We start from the raw sequence: 19,246 nt of genomic DNA, 5'->3' as shown, positions 1-19,246 counted from the left end.
CCGTTGCAAACTAATACCTCAGTGCGGGGAGTCGCGAGGGGTGCGCTGCGCCCATCGGAGGCTGGCCGCGGCTTTGGGGCCAACGGATTGTGATTCCTTGAACGGAGCGGTTGCACGGCAGCGTCGGCAGCGTCGAAGTCTCCCACGGTTGCAGGGGCCAAGTTATTTATTTTTTGCCACAAAAGACAAATGGGTGCTCGAGGGCGGTCGCGTTTAAAGTCGGCGGCTTGAAACCAAAGCCGGAGCACGACGCTTCAACGGCTTCCGCTAGATCCAACGGATCCACTGGATCTGGCTCTCTCGCCAACTTGCATGTACCTTCAGATATGTACTGTGAATGGATTAAAATAGCCGAGCTCGAGAAGAACAGCTCCGCCGAACTGCCGCAGCTATTGAATATAACGCGCACCTCGCCGCGGAGCCAAATCAGTCTGGCCGGGCCGGCGGCGGCTGGCGCACTCGGCGCGAAATAGATACATGCTCCAATCTCCCCACCAATGCGGTCAGAGTGCGCCGAAGCCGCCGATAGCGTCGCGGTCAAGCTTAGGTGCAGTATAGAGGGTCTCGCTTTGACCGACGTGACTTCGCCGTGCAGGGCGCGCGCGCCTCGCCGCAGCATAAACGCGCCTTAACAGAGCCTGCGCTTAACCCCTAACCAACGTATTCAGCGGCGGCATCCATGGGAGCCGCTGAAACCCCCAGCCCACTCACTAAAAGAAAAGGAGTCCGGTGCCGAGGTTCGGAATCGAACCAGGGCCTTCGGCCTTTAAGGCGGAAACGCTACCGCTCCGCCACGACGGCTCAAGTTACAGCCGTCAATAAAGGCGCATCTAGTGAATGCACTCTTCTGATGCAGAAATCTCCGCGCTTTCGCTAGGTATATCCTGGCCTAACAGAGCTAGGCCATCAGCAATTTTTCTGAACTGTCTTGTACCTTGTCTCCCGTCCCTAATAAACGATTTCCGTTAAGTAGTTTGAAGTTGACTGGCACAGCCGGGAATGTTTCGCCGGGCAAGCGCGCGAATACACAAGTGCTGCCTTGTACGATCACCGACCATCGTGCCATCATAGCTTTTCATCGACCGTGGCGATCATCTGACAAGCCTTAACAGGCTCCTTCAAAGGTTAACTGGCACTTGAAGTTCCTCTGCTGTTCGGCGCTTGTAAATCGAAGCGCGTCAAAAACAAAACCACGGGGCACGCAAAGCTCATAGACGCGAAGCGCCATAAAAAATCGAAACTCTCCTGGCCGCCTGTGGCGCTGCCAAGCATCCGTTTTCTTTGCTTCCAACATTCACGTTGTCTTTTGCCTGCCTTCCTTCTGTGATAAAAGTGCACCATTGGTTTTAAAACAAAACTTACTTCAATATTGATCTGCGCAACCTACCTTTGTCAGCCTCAGAGATTCGCGACACAAGTAGAATGGAAAATTCCTCCAAGGTGGCGTTTCTTGTCCTATGGCGTCACCACGCTTGTACTTGCGAGATTGGCCTGTGGTGGCGATACCTGTATTTTGGTTCTTGCTATTTTCTACCTTACAAGAGCTTTGTTTTCAGTAAGAGCGGCGTTTTTGTGATCAGGAGCTGGTATTCCATCGATACAAGCCAACTTCAATTTCTCCTCAGTGTCCCTTTAAGGAGAAAGTCTGTTCACCACCATTGCCAAGTGTTTCCGTGATTTTTGTCTCCACTATGGTTTCGTTCCGAGCGGCGTTTACTTTGTCGAGGCTCGAAGTTGTCGTAATACAAAAAAGCAGCAAAATAAACACGTTCCCGACATAAATCAAGGATATGTTCACTCGACGACAGAATAATAAGTACCACGCTTCAGCGGTCAAACTCTTCAGACGCGTTATTGCAAGCGAAAAGTAGTGGCTATTTGATGCGTTGATACTTACGCAAGTAAATATCGATTGTTTGTAAACCTTTCTATTTCCATTACACAACGCCAGAGAAGAGTTGCAACGCCGAAGCGTGATTCGCAGTATCCGTGACGACGCAATTTATTTGCAGGTGGTGTTCAAGAACAGCGGCGAACCTGTATGCCGCACGGAATAGTAATTTTTCCTCTTAGTATATCTAGCTGGCATGCCTAATGCTAAGACGCACATACTTCAATGGAGGCAAGCATATAAGCATATTTATTTATTCATTTACACTTACCAGTAACACAACTGATTACTTATTATCTACAGGTCATTCAAGGCTCAGAGGAGGCTTACTATACGGGACAAAATGTGAAGGAACCTTGAACCTGCTTTTTATGTGGCCTTATAAATGCAGACAGCAGTGGCGCATGTCAATATCCGAACGACCTCTTCATAGGATTTGTTTCTTCAAGCTTCGCGCTTATTCTGCTGCATTCACGGTTGCTACAAAAGTTGTATGTAGGAGGACGTTCCATAGTCCGCTACTACAGACCAACATCGTATTTACAAGCAACGCGGAGGGTTCACGGCAGGCGGATCCTACTGGGGTGAAAAGTAGGCGCAGCTCCCTTAGGAATACATGGAAGCAAAAGTTATCAAAGCATTTTTCTGATTTCACTGTGCATCTATGACGTCGTCCCTTCCTAAATAACAACCAGATTCATCCTAGAATAGGTTCTGAAAGTACGAAGGGTCATATCGGAGGCGACGTATTTTCAAAACGCCTACGCATTTGGGTGAGCGCGGCCCATATATGTAAGCAAAACTTGCAGAAATATTTTACTCGTTTTACAGAGCACTCATGGAGACAACCGTTCGTTAAAAGTTGGCGAGTGCGTTGAAGAAGAGCGTTGCAAAGTATGTTACATCATTTCGAAGCTATCTTTGAAAAACGCCACGATAGGTATGTTTTGTGAAGCCAGATGTATCCCCAAAAGGCGCTCTGTCCGCTGGGTGTTTGTTCCCACAAATCAAGTGCTTCTCGTGTTGTCTGCCATTCTGCCACTTCATTATCTCGTAAATACTGTAGTTCAAACGATAGCATTAAGGTTACTGTATATATATATAAGTGCGTTTTTATCGTGAAGACTTTCAAAAATTTCCCCGCCTCAACCGCTGGCTCATTTGCGGTGAAACTGCACACAGAGCTTTCGTATTATGGTAACTTTTGTGCCGTAGCAAATATGACAACGGTACTTACTTGGCTAAGCAGTGCATGATGCGAAAACGTGATCGTCTACGTAGAGAACCAAGACCCGCAAAAAGTCGTTTCTTCGCTGAAGGGCGGCAGTGGCGCCATCTGTTTTTGCAGTAGAAAACGTCAGCAGGCCGCCGAGGCGAGCGCTGCCAACAATATTCTTTGAAAAGTAAAGCCCCGTTAAATCAGTTGTCCGCTCAATTAGCCGAAAATACTGAAAGCGCTTCAGTAGAAACGGCCGGAACGGCATATTCAAAGGGCCCGTGCTTCTTGCAACGTTCGCCTCATCGGGACGTTTTCCACTGCAAAAACAGATGGCGCCACTGCCGCCCTTCAGCAAAAAAAAAAAAAAAACGTCGTTTGCGGGTTTTGGTTCTCCGATCTTTACGTAATAATAATAATTGGTTTTTTTGGGGGGAAAGGAAATGGCGCAGTATCTGTCGCATATATCGTTGGACACCTGAACCGCGCCGTATGGGAAGGGATAAGGGAGGGAGTGAAAGAAGAAAGGAAGAAATAGGTGCCGTAGTGGAGGGCTCCGGATTAATTTCGACCACCTGGGGATCTTTAACGTGCACTGACATCGCACAGCACACGGGCGCCTTAGCGTTTTTACTCCATAAAAACGCAGCCGCCGCGGTCGGGTTCGAACCCGGGAACTCCGGCTCAGTAGTCGAGCGCCCTAACCACTGAGCCACCACGGCGGGTCGATCTTTACGTAGACGATTACGTTTTCGCATCATGCACGGCTGAACTAAGTAAGTACCGTTGTCAAACTTGCCACGATGCAAAAATTACCATAATACGCAAGCTCTGCGTGCAGTTTCACCGCAAATGAGCCAGCGGTTGAGGTGGGGAAATTTTTGAAAGTGTTCACGTTAAAAACGCACAATACTGTATATATATGAACGAACCGCACAGGCGGCCGATGTGTCGTCTGTGGCGCTGTCTGCTACAGTGCGTGGTTTTCTTTCGTGCACGTGCCGTGGCATTTGAGAACTGCCTTCTCAGGTATACCGATGCCTGGGTCTAAACGACTGTATTAGTATAGTGCTCTAGAGCACTGTAGTATTAGTGAGCAAATGTAGCGCACGCGGCAGCATGCCGGACTACATAAGAAGCTTCCGTGATTCGGAGAAACAACCAGCGCATATAGAGCGCCTTTTGGGGGGCGTGTCCGACTCCACAACACACATTTATCCTGGCGTTTTACAAAGATTGCTTCGGAATGACGAAGGGTACTTTGTCACACTCTTCTTCAACGCACTCGCCAACTGCTAACAAACAGCCGCCTGCATGGGTATTCTGTGAAACGAGAAAAATATTTCAGAAAGTATTGCTTACATGCGTTTATAAGGGCCGCACTCCCGTTTCGCACCCTTTCCGGGAGTCACTCCTATGCGTATCTGTTTTAGAAATGCATCGCCTTCGAAATTATGCTTCATGCTTTCAGAATCTGTTCTAGGATGAACGTGGTTATTCTTCACGAAGGGGCGACATCGTAGTTGTATTGTGAAATCAGAAAACTGCTTTGAACACTTTTGCTTCCACGTATTCCAATGGGGCTAAGCCTACTTTTCACCCCCAGGTTTTACCCCAGTTAGGGTGGCTAGAACGGAGGGGTATGAAAATCGCGGTGCTTTCCCTCAGCCGCGCGTGACCCCTCTGCGCACCGATGCCGCCAGGGGGAATGCGGCGCTGCAGCTAGCGGCGCGGTAAGCTCAGCCGCTCAGCCGCGTCGGCCTTGCACACGCCGTTGCAGTTTGTCAGTTCAGTTCGTTTCGTCGCCTGTATTGGAGCCGCCTGTATAGCAGCGTTTTTTTTTTATGCGAGGGCGAGATGCCTTCAACAGCAAAAGTGGCGCCGGAAAAAGTGGAAGTGGCTGTAGACCATCACAGCTATGCTGAGCGACACAGCGATTATATTACATTGCAGGCTATGTGGCTAAGAAGGGTGTTTTGACAACTCATTGTGAAGCCTGCAGAAGCTCCAGGGACTCCGGAACAAGGGGAAGGGGGGGTTGCCCCCCCAGCATTTCTCGGAGGGGGGGGGGGGGGGAAGTCTCCAACTTCTTGCACTCAGATCAGATTTTTGACAAACGCTTCAATTTCAGGACGTTCTAAATGTAAAGCACAGGCAGAAATTGTTAATTGACTGAGATCTGTTCATGAGCATGATTACTAGCATTGAAACAGTATGAACAAACTTTTTTTAATGCAGTCGATCACTGCTCATCTGTACATCTTTATATATATATATATATATATATATATATATATATATATATATATATATATATATATATATATATATATATATATATATATATATATATATATATATATATATATATATATATATATATATATATATATATATATTAAAGATACCCATTTTAGTTCAGGTTTTATATGCATTATAAATACACTTTTGAACAGCCCCAAATATGAAAATATTAACAAAAAGCAAATAAATTTAATTAATCATTTAAATAAAAGTGGAATAAACAGACAAACAACTAAAATACTCAAAGGCCTGCCCCCCACTCGAAAAAAACTTCCGGAGTCCCAGCAGAACAGCCTGTCTCTGAGATAAAGACAACATACCCAAAGAACTTCCAGCTGAAACAACTAACGAGTTGGACCTTGGGGGCCTTTTACAACCGTCAGTATCATTTGACAATCTTGTCAACGTCCGGGAAAACAAACGCGTTCAGCTTAAGCTACGGCAGAGATTCTACAGTCAATTGGTGATGTGCAAAAAATTGGTTATTCTGAGCATTCTGTTCCGCTGACAGCATCAGGTGTACGTTTTTTATTGCCTCACAAGGATTCACTTTTTGCTTAAGGGTATGAAGATAGTGAGAAGAAACGGAAATTTGTGTGTTGTAGATCAAATTCTGCAAAAGTAAGCCCTCCCCAGGTGAAAATTTGTTAATAGGATTCTGCTTTCTAATGGTTTCATCTGGTCCCAGAAGGAAGCCGTAGACCTGGTTTGCTGCTGGTTGAAGCGGTCCCTGTAATGCGCCCAATGGTGTTTTGCTTGGATCTATTCGTCCCATAATGAAGCCTGATATTTTGAGCTCGAGTCTGCTGGTCCCAGAAGGGAGCCAATTCTGGTTTGCAGCTTAATTTTTGAAATGGGTCCTTCAGTTGTAAATAAACGATTACATGGCCAGATGTGTTGCTTCACTGCCTAGAATCGTCGGAGATTGCTTACATGAGCGTCAAGATGGCATACATACTACAGGTTGGCAAGCGGCGACAAAAACTGGTTTGTGAGTTGGGGCGCCTTCAGCCAATGCGATTGCAGTTGCGAGGTCGTACGGCACGCATTACAACGTGCTATTCTCGCCGTAGTGGCCGCGTTTCGAGGGCGCGCAACTCACAGAGTCAGTGCACGTTGAAGAAACCCAGGCGGTTGAAATCATGCCGAAACCTTCCAGTACAGCGTCGCTCGCATCCTGGGCAACGTCTCAAAATGTGCATGCACAAAACGCGCTTCAGTCCAGCTACACAATGCAAACTGGGCTTATGAAGCAGCATATTTCACGGGAATAATGATGCGAGTTGACGAAACATTATATTATGGTAAAGATTCATTCTTTTACACTCGCAGAAAACGCACGGTAAGCGAGGCAGGCTCATTTTCGCCTCAGTGGTAAAAATTTAGCCTACGCGCAGCGCTCATTTCGGCTGCACGCCTTACCGCGCCTCTGCCGTCAGCGCCGCCATACGGCATCGGCGCGCGGGGCCATGCTTCCCCGGCCGGTTTTCACACCTGACCCCTCTAGCCACCATACCCCGTCGTTGCAGCCGGCGACAGCAGCGCCACCGCATCCTGCTTACATCACAGATCGGTGTTGGTCTATACTGGGACCTTCGCTATTCAGTGTTCTAATAAAAGTTGCACACTCGTTATCACAGAAAAACTAGTCACGGAAATCTGAATTACCTCATTTATGCGACGGGCAGCGGCCATAGCTCTTGGGTCACAGCGGTGTGTCGGTCTCGCGAGAGACCCTTCAAGGGGCACGCGTGGGCGACAGTGGCAGCGCTCGCTGGCGCAGGCATCAACGACTTCGTGGCCATCATGCGGCGGTTCGAGATGCACCAGTGGCCCGTGACGCCCAAGACAGCCAACATGACCAGACTGCTGGCCGCGATCGCCACGCAGCTGGGCTACTGCCCACTCGTCACCATCTCCCTGGGCAGGGGATACGAGTCCCGCGGACCCGTGATAAGAGTGAGTGCGCACGGCCCGGTGGGCCACCTGCTCCAAGCGCGAAAGTAAGTGAACCAGTAAACAGAAGGTAAATAGATCGAGAAAATGAAGGAAGGACAAACGATGTATGGGTCCAAGACTGCTTTTCCGGTACCAGTACGATGCAGCGTGTCGCTGCACAAATTGTCAGTGCTACCGTGCATGGCCGCTGTAGACTGACAGGCGCAGCCTCGGTCGAAAGTCTTCAGGCTACAGGGTTTTCTTTTCAGTCGTGTAGTTAGGGCGATTGCGACACATCTGAAGCTCTAAATCTTCGGAAGAGGAGGAAACCTCTTTTCCTCACCCCTCCGAACTTGTTAGAGTTCAGGGGCTCCGTAGCTAAGCGCCCGACCATACTGTTAAAACCCAAACTCCTTGGGCTGAAGGCTTTTGACAAAGGACGTGCCTGTGCGCGCAAGCAGCAGCGCCGATCGAGTAGCGATCGAGTCAGTCAACACGCCGGCGCATTGGCGCGCGATTCACAAGGAGCCAGAGTTTCTTGGTGGTGGCTTCGAGAACGTAAAAGCTTCGCTGCGAGAAATACTGCGACACATCCAAAGTCTGGGCCTTGATGTACAAGTAGGCGCCATCGGGAAGTTGTGCTGGATAGATCACGCGCCATTGCGAATGCACCCGGTAATGTAGGCGCCTACATTTACGTAAACAAGGATGAGTTTGTGCAATCCGGAATACGCACTGAATTGTTAAAATAAAAATAGAATGGAGTGAAATGTAGCTACCGAGAGCAACGGAGACATACGGTGGTACCTGCCGGCGCTCCGGTGCCGGTTCTTGCAGTTCCAGCTCTGTGATGCCCTGTTTCTTTCCCATGTGTTCGATTATTTAATAAGCTTTATTTAACTCATTCCATACTTTCGTGACTATCGAACAATACGCGAAGGAGGTACCGCTACATCATAAATCGCTTGGGAATGCGGTTCTTAAGATGGCATGAGATACAGGAATTGGAATGAAGGAAGAGCTGAGGTTGACCAGCAGTTTATTGTTGCAGCTAAGTTCAGCCACTCATTTCAGACCTCACCAGTTTATCCGGAATATACTTCAGAGACTGGCAGTCTCATAAAGTGACCGCAGAAATAAAGCTTCCGCGTGGAAGAAAGCGAGCGTAACAAGAGCGGGCACGACTGAGCACGGGTCGTCTTATATCGGCTCTTTCCGCGTGATGCAGCTTTTCGCGCTTGTCAAGTTTCTCGAACCGTCACATCCGAAAGTGTTAGTGGAATATCCTTAGGTTTATGGAGTATATCGTCGCGGCCAAGTCGTCCTAAAATAAGCGTGGGTTGTAACGAAGGATATTTGATATCATTATTCTACGTGATGCGTTTGATGTTCCAAAGCGATAGCTGAGGGAACTCCTTTGAAGACCCGTTCTTCGGTTGGGGTTCGTATAGCACGTTTTAGCACGGGTCAAATGCTCTGCCAGTCGCACTTTTTGAGCCGGTTTCGGCCAGGTGTCTAGTACAGCGTTTGTCCGCTTTTCTTCTCCAGATTTAGATGCGCATTCGGTCCCCTTCTTGTGGTAGTGTGTGGCCGCATAACGCTGCCATTGCCGAGCAGTCGAGTGCTACTTTGCTCCACCGTCAAACCAACCAGTTGCAGCACTACTGCTGGTGAGCACGTAGATATGGTTTGTGAAAAGAAGAAGCGGTTAGGCGCACCGTCCGCAGCCGCGACGATAGCCGAGTGTCATTCAATCGGGCTATTGCCTGCACCCCGGCGTGATTTCGAATCCCGCTCAAAACACACAAAAGTTCCTTTTCTTTTATAGCGAGAGCTGTTAATGAGACATCTACCGCTTCCGATCACGCGTAGGTTCCACCATGATCAGGTGACCACCCCGTGCAAGCAGCCCGTGACTCGAGCCTCACAGGACGCGCGATATAAGACGCCGCCAAACGTTTCGTAACGCCTTTCAGACGCTTTGTGCGCGCCGCCTGTGTATAGGGTAGCAGCCTTACAGTGGGTCGACACCTGGACCCTGCCTTGAAGGATGGAGTGAAAGGGCCAGGAATTAAAGACAGGTATCCCTCATATTCGTGACTTACGCACGCAGTCAATTTCGTAGTTTATGAAAGCACGGTGTTTTTCATGTTCCTTCGCCATTCCGAGCCGCCGCGGTGGCTGAATGGTTACGGCGCTCGGCTGCTGGCCCGAAAGACGCGGGTTCGATCCCGGCCGCGGCGGTCGAATTTCGATAGAGGCGAAATTCTAGAGGCTCGAGCACTGTGCGTTGTCAGTGCACGTTAAAGAACCCCAGGTGGTCAAAATTTCTGGAGCATTTCACTACGGCGTCTCTCATAGCCTGAGTCGCTTTGGGACGTTAAACCCCCATGAACCAAACCACACCAAACCTTCCCCATTCCTGCGTATCTCATATCCTGAGTCACTTTAGGACGTTAAACCCCCATAATCGAAACGAAACGAATCTTCCCCATTCCTTCTTTCGCTGTTGCGTGCCGGAACCACTAGAAGGCGCTTCGATTTGCGTTGAGAAGGCCGACGCGCGTGCCAAGGACTTGCCACGCAGAAAGTCGCCTTCAGTGCCAGCGCATGTGCAATGGGGAGCCCCACCATGACGCCTCTTGACTGCGCCTGCACTTTCCAAGCTTTCCATATTGAAGCTAATTAAGCTAATAAAAACGAAGTCAATAGTAAAGTCATTTTTTAATGCGGTACTTCATCGCCACTGGCGTATACAGAGATCTTGCGGAGCTACGCTCTAATGACGTCTGTCGCGTTCCGGGGAGGGGTAGGTTACGGAGGTTTAGCTTTTAGCCTTCTTCCACGCTGCGCCCCTCTTCACTGCTGTTTGCTTAGGGCTCCGAGAACATCCAGCGTGTATCACCGATGAGGCTTCCTTTTCCATATGGATCGCCAGCTTGACAAGCCAACGCTCCTACTCCGAAAAGTTGGATCCCAGACGGACATGACCATGGCTGCTACGCTGCTGTTCACGCTGGCCAAGTACCTCAGGGACTTCTGCGACCGCTTCGCCATCTGCCTGCAGAGAGGAGAGGCCGAGCACATTGTCACTACCATTATCAAGTTCGAACAGCTCTTGAGCTTTGTGAGTTGGCCTCGCTTCGGCTGCGCTCGTGAGTTTCATTGGAAGCCACCTTTATGGGCGGATTCCCTTCTCTTGACTCACAGTACATGCGAGCCCCGGGCAAGCAGACGAGGATGAAGCTGAGAGACATGAAAACGAATAAGGCAAGTGTTCGCTGCGGGACAGTACGGGGACCTGATACACACTGGCACGGAGGTATACCGTACCGAAAAGGTAAACGTATACTGCTCCCTAGCACACGTAATCTTTTCTCTCTTTTTTTGCAGATACACTGGCCCACCCTCCTCGCCGCAGTTCTGGGGAAGCACTTTAACGCTACGGCAGAAACCGACGTCGTAATTAAGTCTCCACACTACCTGAACGGCTTGGACGAGGTGCTTGAAAAGAGCAGCGAGTAAGTGATTGGAATACAGCGTTCCCATTATTGGTGCATTATCTGGCCCGTTCGATCCAGCGTGCTTCTCGCGCTTTCATCTCTGTATATCGTACCTGTATCACTGCGGTCCAAAGTTTCAGGCGTTGAAATACGAGCACCGCTACCCAACAACGAATCTGCCGCCTCATGTCTATAACAGAACGAGAACGCTGTAGCCAGCGCCGAGTCACTGCGGCGCGTGTTGCTCAGTGATTCAAAGGCAGCATAGAATGTCCTGTATTGTAACATGCAAAGTAAAAGCACTCACTTCATGGCACTCACTACTCTGCTCTCAGTGGAACCGCCATAAACAGTGTTTATAATTGTGGACCGTCAATGGGGCAACGACGGCTTTTTTGGCCGGTCACTCGGTACAACCACTGCCCGAACACCGGATTCGACCACGCACTTAGTAAACTTTCATTTCGGAAGCCACCATATGCTATTCTGCCATAACCAACTAGCCCATATTTCTGGCCTTTTTGTAATGCCATCTTCCCGCCTGGCAGCAACTGCGCTTTCTAGCATAGTTATTAGTGCCCTTGTGTTTGGGAACGTCGTGCGTCAACAACCGCCTCAGAGGCGGAGCAGTCGTTCTGGCCGACCGAGCATGTCTCCTTCCGAGTGAAGAGGTAACATGGGAGGAAGGCGTGCTACGTCGCTTTCGCAGGTCCGTGGTGGCGCTGTACGTGGGGTACACCATCTTCTCGTGGTTCGCGCCGCTCATCGTGAACCTGGACGCGTCCACGAACACGATCCTGTCTCCGAGCACTGAGCAGAACCGCCAGTGGGCCAAGTTCCAGTGCCTGCTGCTGTCGGAGGGCGTGTTCGGCTTCGCCTACCTGCACGCTTTCTCCTCACTTCCCGCCTTCGACTCGGCGCAAAGGGCGGTGAGTGGGGCCAACACGGGCGTCAGTGACCCTGCTTTGTTGGTTACCCGTTCGCGTGGCTGAGGACGAACGAGCGTTGGTGCACAGCGCATCTGACCGCGCTTCTCGCTCTGTATATCAGCACCGCTGCGCGAGGTATTTAGAGCATGCGAAGGACATCCCGAGGGCCATACATACGCAGGCATGGACGAGAAAATGGAAAATCCAATTAGCGTTGGGAAGGTCGCATCAATGTGCGCGCAAGCGCAACTACCAGGTAGTGCGACATGTGATCCCTCCTGATGGTTGTCTTTCCTTCTAGTTTCTGTGAAATTATCTTCAACCTGAAGGATTACGCAATTAATTTACCGCCATAATCAACATCACTTATAAAAATAAAGAATGCATTTCTCTATGCTTTCCGTGGTTTGAGTGAGTGTTGGCTTCTTTCGTGTATGCATCCTATCGGGTCCCCCATCCCCTCACCGCTGTCCACCTCTGACGAAGCATGCTTTTAGTGCGTACCGTTATACGCCGCTACCCGTGTCTTTAGCAGCAGAGCATGCTGGCGGCAAACTTGTCAGCGTCGGGTTAGCAGACGAAGTGGCTTTCCAAGGCGTTTGTACTTGCTCCTTCGATGCTGCTTTCAGGGCCTCACAGACTGGTATCCGTTCTTTAGGAAGGCAGATGTAGATAAACGGCTTTCAGACGACATGCGCGCAATATCCGCGAGGAGAATGTCAGACTAATGATGCCATTTTTGTAAAGCGCGGCCCACCGACGTATGTCTAGCTCGCTCCACACTGTTAGTACGATGCACAACACTGTATAGGCGTTTCTGTATGCACGACAGCTTGAATTGCATTCTGCAGAAGACGGCTCCACAGAGCAGGGAAAAATCAAGCCTGTTCTACAATTTTAATTAACCTTCTGATTCGGATGCAGCTTCGCTATGGCAAAGTTTGTTCAGTGGCAACGCATAATTAAATGCGTAAGCATTTAACTTAATCTATTCGCATTTTAGATTATGTCGATAAAATCACACTGCAGTCCGGGAACACCCGAGTCCATAATTCTGTCAATTTTTCGCAGTCGCGGAAAAGGCTGGAATGAATTCTCCGATTACTTCAAACGTAAAGATATTCGGCACTCCGCGCGAAATTTGTTCACCATTAACGGAAAAGGCCTGCTGTTGTTTCTTCTCGTTTCTTTCCGTCCAGGTCATTAACGCCACGAAGATGATCATAAAGACGTTGCAGGAATTTACGCTTTTAACTCCGTGGTTCAGAAAGGAAGATGCGGCGATGGTGCATAAAAAGGTGAGAGATTTTCACCACTGTTGCATATGCAAGCTGTACATCGTGACAGTATACAGACATGGTTATTGTTTCGTCTACGTCCTTGAAAGACAGAAAGGAAAAAGGAAAAAAAGTGAAAAAAGAAAGTGCTCAGCGTCACGTGACTAAAAAGGGAAAAATACTCAAACATTGAGTCAGGCAAGTCTTACTTGCGTGGTGAGCTTTACCAGCCAAGACATTGAGAAAATGGGAGCTACCTCAAGAAAAATCGGATCACGGCATTACCATTACATTCAAGACGATGTCATTTCCATCCCTAATGAAAACTGGTCACTTCTTAATTTTTGCCGGTTTCTATTGGCCTGGCGTTTACAATCGTCAGATAGACTTTTGTATTCTATCTTTCTTGGATCTTTTACCGAAAAATTTCTGTCTTGGTCTCCTCACAGCTTGGTTCGTTGGAGGTAATTGCTTTTGTCCCAGACGTCGCCAAGATACGTCGGTTCACCCAGGAGTACTACAACGACGTGAGTGTCGCCGTGCTTCAAACGACGGAGCAGTTCTTGAGTGGCATCACTCTTTCACCAGGTTCCGGCTCTTAACATGGAAGATGGTTTTCTCCGAAATCTCTTCAAGATGCAGAAGTTTGTCACAGAAAGGTCTCTAGACCTCGCCATTGGTGCCAACGCTGAGGCCTACACGTGCGTTCACGTCCACTTAAGTCTTACTTATCGTGTTATTGCCTGATGACATGTGGTCAAGATAATGACCATTGTGGTTGCGTGCCTGAGATCAATTAATGTGTGTATCAGTTTCCAAATTCACGTGATAAGAACGAAGTTGCGGTATTTACATTATTTGTCACCGCTGATGGGCACTTGTTTCAGATGGCCAGTATCGTCGCTGAGGAAAAGATGCTTGCTTGATATGCAAGCTAACAAGTTATGTAAGTACTCTGAAGAGATTTCTCGGAAATGCGTACAGACACAGTTGGCGTCATGTCCTGCGAAATGCGCCCTCCCCTCCCATAGCTAAACTTATAAGACTAAAATTTCAAAAATGGGGTAACTTGGTAAGCTTACTATAGTGTGTAATGAATTGACAAATAATTATTTTAGAGCATTTCGTTATACCAGGTGTTCCAGCTAGCTTAAGACCTAGATAAAAATATGCCGAGGCATAATAGATGGAGGCAACTTCAAACATGTTGTTGAACACTTTATGTATCTAGTCAGAGTACTTTTAATTTTGTTGTCTTCAATAATTAAATGAATTAAAAATTTACTTTTCAGCTATTGCGTTTTGGGCGCTAACCCCAGTGCGAAATTGTAGAGCGTCCCAGAAAATGTCTAAATCATCAGTTATTATTTTGATGCGTGCTGCAAATGAGTTTTTTTTCCCGCCTTAGAAAGAGCCACAAAATGTGAAAAATTCACACGTGACCATGCGCTCGTGCGCCGTGACAGCAGTTCTCTCAAGCGTGAAATTCGTCTTCGTGGCCGCATTCGATGCCCCAGCGAACGCGGCGGGGCGGAAACGACGCAGTGGGCGCTGGTGGCAAAAGTGGCGCCTGCAACCTGGCGGCGTTCAGTGCGGAAACTAGCCGGCGCGCTGGTGCCCGGAAGCGATACGCAAGCTGATATACTAAGCAGCGTTCCTAGTCGTTGGTCGGGAACTTCCTGTGCTTGGCCGTATCAAAGTCGCCAATTTCAGAAGCCAAGCAAGGCGTCGGAGCGCAAAGAGGCCAGGTGCAAGCGGCCAGAGGCGAAACGCCGTCTGGTAACTATTCCTTAGAAAATATTTTTTGAAAAAAAAATGCTTTTACAAATCATTTATAATAGGCGCTGCAGTGTATTAAAGGAATCGTTCATGGACGAGTGCCTGACTGTGACTGTTGTTTGCACGGAATGGTCAATTAGTTTTTGGGCAGCAACGTCTCAAGCGCTATATTTTTACGTGCATTGCGTGCTTCCCTCGCCGACTGGATACGAAAACAATTTGATCGATCAAGTGATAGGCTTAATCAGTCATCGCGCTTTATAAACAAAAAAAAAGGAAACCAAGCTCTCGGGTAGTAGTCTTTCCTCTTCGCAAGACCTGCTATTCATTATCTGTTGTCGATGAGTAGACAAAAAATAAACAGTCTAAGAGATTAGTCAGCGGCGACCCTGCCAGAGATAACGGCTGAAGGCTGCAGAAGCTGCCAGGTGTGCAAGAGGCACAGGCTCCTGGAGCAGAGGTCGCATGTATAAAGGTGTGCGGCGTCGGAATACAACCAAGGCGCAAAGGAAGCAGAGTATTCACGTTTCCGCAAAATCGATGGACGAAGTGGTTTTCTGTGCGCTTGACCTATACTGGATAATTTGTTTGTACAGAAAACTGGAATGCGTGTCTGATACTTTACATCCGGAAACTAAGAACGCGTAGCTTTTAGCCGAGTTTATTACGGTTTAGGCTTGTAAGTATACCTCCTAAAAGTGAGTGTCGTTGCTTGCTATTTACCGAGTTCCGTAAGCCAACATGTTTCGAAATTTTCCCACTTTCTGAGCCTGACACACGGAGCACATTGAACGACACTACCTTTGTCCCCATACGCCTCATTCTCTTCTTGTATCTCGCACAGACATTCCCGCAATACACACTATTCTGGTGGACCAATCAACAAGGACCGTGAAGTAAGTGTGTGTAGTAAGCGATGGAGACTGAATGTCATGTTGGTACAGCGGCAGGCTTGAGTGACTTAAGTTCAAAGAAAAAAAAACTGTTGTCACCCATGTGAACCTGAGGCGCCCCTTCTTCCACCTGCATTGTTAATTGGCTGCAAGCAAGCGCATCGTTTTCAACGCTCTCAGCGCAAGGGCACAGCAACGCGCCTCTTAACGCGAACAGCTTGAGAGAAAGGCCCCGGGCACGAACCATGGATAAGCTATCCGGTAGTCGCAGAGGGAAATATGAAGTGAACACAGCTGCAGACGGAGGTAAGATTGCGCTGGGAGCCAAGCGTGCCGTGACGATCGGGGCCGCTGAAGTGGAAACACGGTGTACTGACCCTAATGCACGAGCGACGCTGCGATTTTGAGTCGCCCCTCATTACAAAGCAAGACATCGTAACTAACCACACTCGTGTAGCCTAATTGCGTAGTGCTTTTGTTTTACGCGTCGCTTAACCATCAAATGATCTCAAACTTGGACGGCTGCGGTGGCTCTGAAGAGAGCGAAAAAAAAAAAAAACACGCCATCCCGCGACTGTGGCTTCACTGCAACGAAAGTGTTTGTGTGGCGGAGCATCCTTCACAAATAGTATAATAACCTTGCAACGATTCTCGTATTTGGTACTCATTACACACGGATGTGCATCCAGCCTTTTCCAGTTCGATCGAAGCAAGCCGCTGCCACGTTCTCCGACTGAATGCTCACCGTCGTGATTATCCTCCTCCCCACGAGGCGCGGCTAGATATGCGTCCGGCTAGGCGCGTGTCACTCACATTGTCAACACCAGGAACAACTGTATTCAGTACACAAAAATTGCTTATTCCTTTGAGGCGATGCTAATGCTTCCTGTCGATGGCTTTACCTTGTGAAAGCTTCGCGCAGAAAACTGCTCTGCTTCGTGCGGTAGCAGAGGGACGCTATTTCCGAATATCTCGGGTGCCTGCGTACGCAGCGTCTGCAGCGCCCGTTCTTCTTGCTTACTCTATATTCAATCTCTCAGTTGAGAAAGCGATGTAGACTGCAATTTTTCTTTTAAAAATTACGAAATGTTTTCGCTACGCTGCGTAATACGCTAAGCTTAGCAGGAGCTGTGGGCCACATGCTGCGTGTGATGCATGCTGGGTGGTTTCAGGCTGCGCCTGATATTTTTACTACGCAGCATATGCATCCCACGCAGCACAGCTCCCGTTCTCTCTCGCGATTTGCGCAACGTTGCGTAATTTGCCAAGGCTGTGTAAACTCTCTTCTGCGCTTCGCTCTCCACACCTACTCCTCGCCAGGAAGGCGGAGTACGCAGACGCTGCGAGTTCTCCGCATGTAGCTTCCACAACGCCTCCCCCTCAACCGCGCACTGCCATTAGACACCGCCGAAACGGAGACACGTGTCTCTCGCTGTGAGCGGCACCGGCACCATCCATCGGACGTGAAACGGAGCAAGGTCACGTGATATCCGTAACAGCGGCCGCGCTCTTCCGGGGGATGATACAGGCACAGCTCCCGCTTTTAAAAATATGCTTTCGTTTTAAAGCATCAACCTCCACTTTTGCGCGTGAGCCTAGAAAGAAGCACTGCATCAGGAATACAGATATGCATATTTAGTTCATCCGCAAAATTATAAAGGGACCTTACTGTGGCTTAATATCTGTTATTTGTTCTGAGAGGACAGGCCTGTGTCAGGTGTACATAACACCTTTTGCCTCTCTTACCCTGGACTGTTTACCTGCTGTAGAGAAACCTAAACAAACTTCACTTCACTTCTTAATATTCTCAGGGCTCATTTTTTCTGTTAGGTTTCTTACACTTGCTCTCCTCTCTCGCTGAGCTGAAGACAGCAGGCGGTAGACTCTTGTTGCGCTGTGCAAAAATATCGATCGCGATTGAGGAACGTTTATTGAGCCAAGCGAGATCGAAGTCGAACGCTCGTAGCAGCGCTCGATGTTCACCGTGTTCTTAAATCACCTTTGACACAGGGTTCCCGTGTGACGGTGATATAATACATGCGAGTCCAATACAGAAAACAAACGTAATCTGGCTCCCAGTGCAATCGCTAACTAGTCAAGTGAAGCAGAGCCTTCCTGCGCCAGAGATCCTTCACTTTCGCTTCCGACGTGAATGAAGTACCGCGCCGGTCCATGTCTACGCATGTCCTCGCACGACCACTTGGAAGTTTGCAGTGAAAATTTGAAAATAACCACACCGTTTTGTTAAGCGCGCCTCTGTTCATGGTTCGGTACGGCAGGTACTCTGCCGTATGAAGGTTATTAAGGAAACTGTTTTCCGTAAAAATTCCGTTAATGCAGTCTACCCCGAAGCGCGGGTTCAACCAGGGGCAACATTGAAAAGTCGAATGAGAATCAGTGCTGTACGGCGCCTGGTAGGGGCAAGATGGGCATATCTGCTGCACGCTTAGCTCCCATCTGCTTGGTAAACGCGGAGGAGACGCGCCGTCCTCGCATCCCGCGTAGTTAGCCTTCCTCTTTTTACACTGTTCTGCACTTTTTTCGCCATGTTTTATTCCAGCAAGAAGGAGCCCTGACGCAGGGGCGGATTTATGAGCAGCTCTTGGAGGGGGCCGTCCCATCTGCAGCATACATTGCATGGCATTTCATCGGCGAAAAGAAACGGGTTCAGCTTGCTTTTCCATGGAAATTTTCTCGCTCAGTGGGCGGGGCGTGGCCGGAATCCCTTTCGATTCCTTTCCAAATCCGCCCTTACTTTAGCAGTCTGGTTCAAACCTGTTCACCAACCACCGTCACCAGCCTAAACGTCAACCAGAGAGGAGCCCGTAGAATGTGACGGCTCATTGTGGCTAGTGCGCAGTCAGACAATAATCAGAAGTCGCCAGCGATGCACCTCTAGCGTAGCCAGCTGACATAAGTGAGGCGAGGACACGTGTCCTCCTGGGCCATGGCTTCGCGGACGTGCTCCGTCTCGCCTCAGAGTGCCATCCTTGTCCCGGAATGAGCGAACCTCCTCTCGTGTCCACAGTGAACGTCTTCGATTCCCTAGCGTACATACCTTCTAGACGCAAGGAACCTTTCCTCGCAGTTTTGCTAGCTGGCTTATTTCTTTGAAGTTCGGCACATGCCATTTGGTATGGTATGGTATGGTATGGTATGGTATGGTATGGTACGGTACGGTACGGTACGGTACGGTATGGTATGGTATGGTATGGTATGGTATGGTATGGTATGGTATGCGCTGTTTAAAATTTCGAAGCGACTCATGGGCTATGAGGGACTTCGTAGTGGAGGGCTCCAGATTAATTTACACCATCTGGGATTCTTAACGCGCGCTGACATCGTACAGCACATGGGTACGTGTTTTCGCATTTCGCCTCCATCGAAATGCAGCCATTGCGGTCGGGCTGGAACCCGCGACCTTGGGATCAGAAGCCGAACAGCATGTCATTTGTGTCGCATCGTGTGGGCTTGTGTTCCCGTGGAAGACCGCCCGCTACTGGTCGTCGCCCGTCC

At 49.0% G+C, this 19,246-nt stretch overlaps 1 protein-coding gene across 1 annotated transcript in view; it reads left to right on the top strand.

Annotated features, from left to right (window-relative positions):
- Positions 1–19,246, top strand: part of LOC144120793 (endothelin-converting enzyme homolog) — a 33,054-nt gene that overhangs the window by 6,385 nt on the left and 7,423 nt on the right. Inside the window, exons 7-16 of the mRNA XM_077653502.1 lie at positions 7,195–7,370; positions 10,288–10,476; positions 10,560–10,619; positions 10,743–10,870; positions 11,562–11,781; positions 12,981–13,079; positions 13,508–13,585; positions 13,647–13,759; positions 13,946–14,004; positions 15,682–15,733. Of these exons, the coding sequence (XP_077509628.1) occupies positions 7,195–7,370; positions 10,288–10,476; positions 10,560–10,619; positions 10,743–10,870; positions 11,562–11,781; positions 12,981–13,079; positions 13,508–13,585; positions 13,647–13,759; positions 13,946–14,004; positions 15,682–15,733 (1,174 nt within the window). The remainder of the gene's footprint in view (positions 1–7,194; positions 7,371–10,287; positions 10,477–10,559; positions 10,620–10,742; positions 10,871–11,561; positions 11,782–12,980; positions 13,080–13,507; positions 13,586–13,646; positions 13,760–13,945; positions 14,005–15,681; positions 15,734–19,246) is intronic.

The sequence above is a fragment of the Amblyomma americanum genome, chromosome 1, assembly GCF_052857255.1.
Source record: "Amblyomma americanum isolate KBUSLIRL-KWMA chromosome 1, ASM5285725v1, whole genome shotgun sequence".
Classification (NCBI taxonomy): Eukaryota; Metazoa; Arthropoda; class Arachnida; order Ixodida; family Ixodidae; genus Amblyomma; species Amblyomma americanum.
Note: the sequence above shows the minus strand (reverse complement) of the source record. Positions and strands in the feature narration are given on the sequence as shown.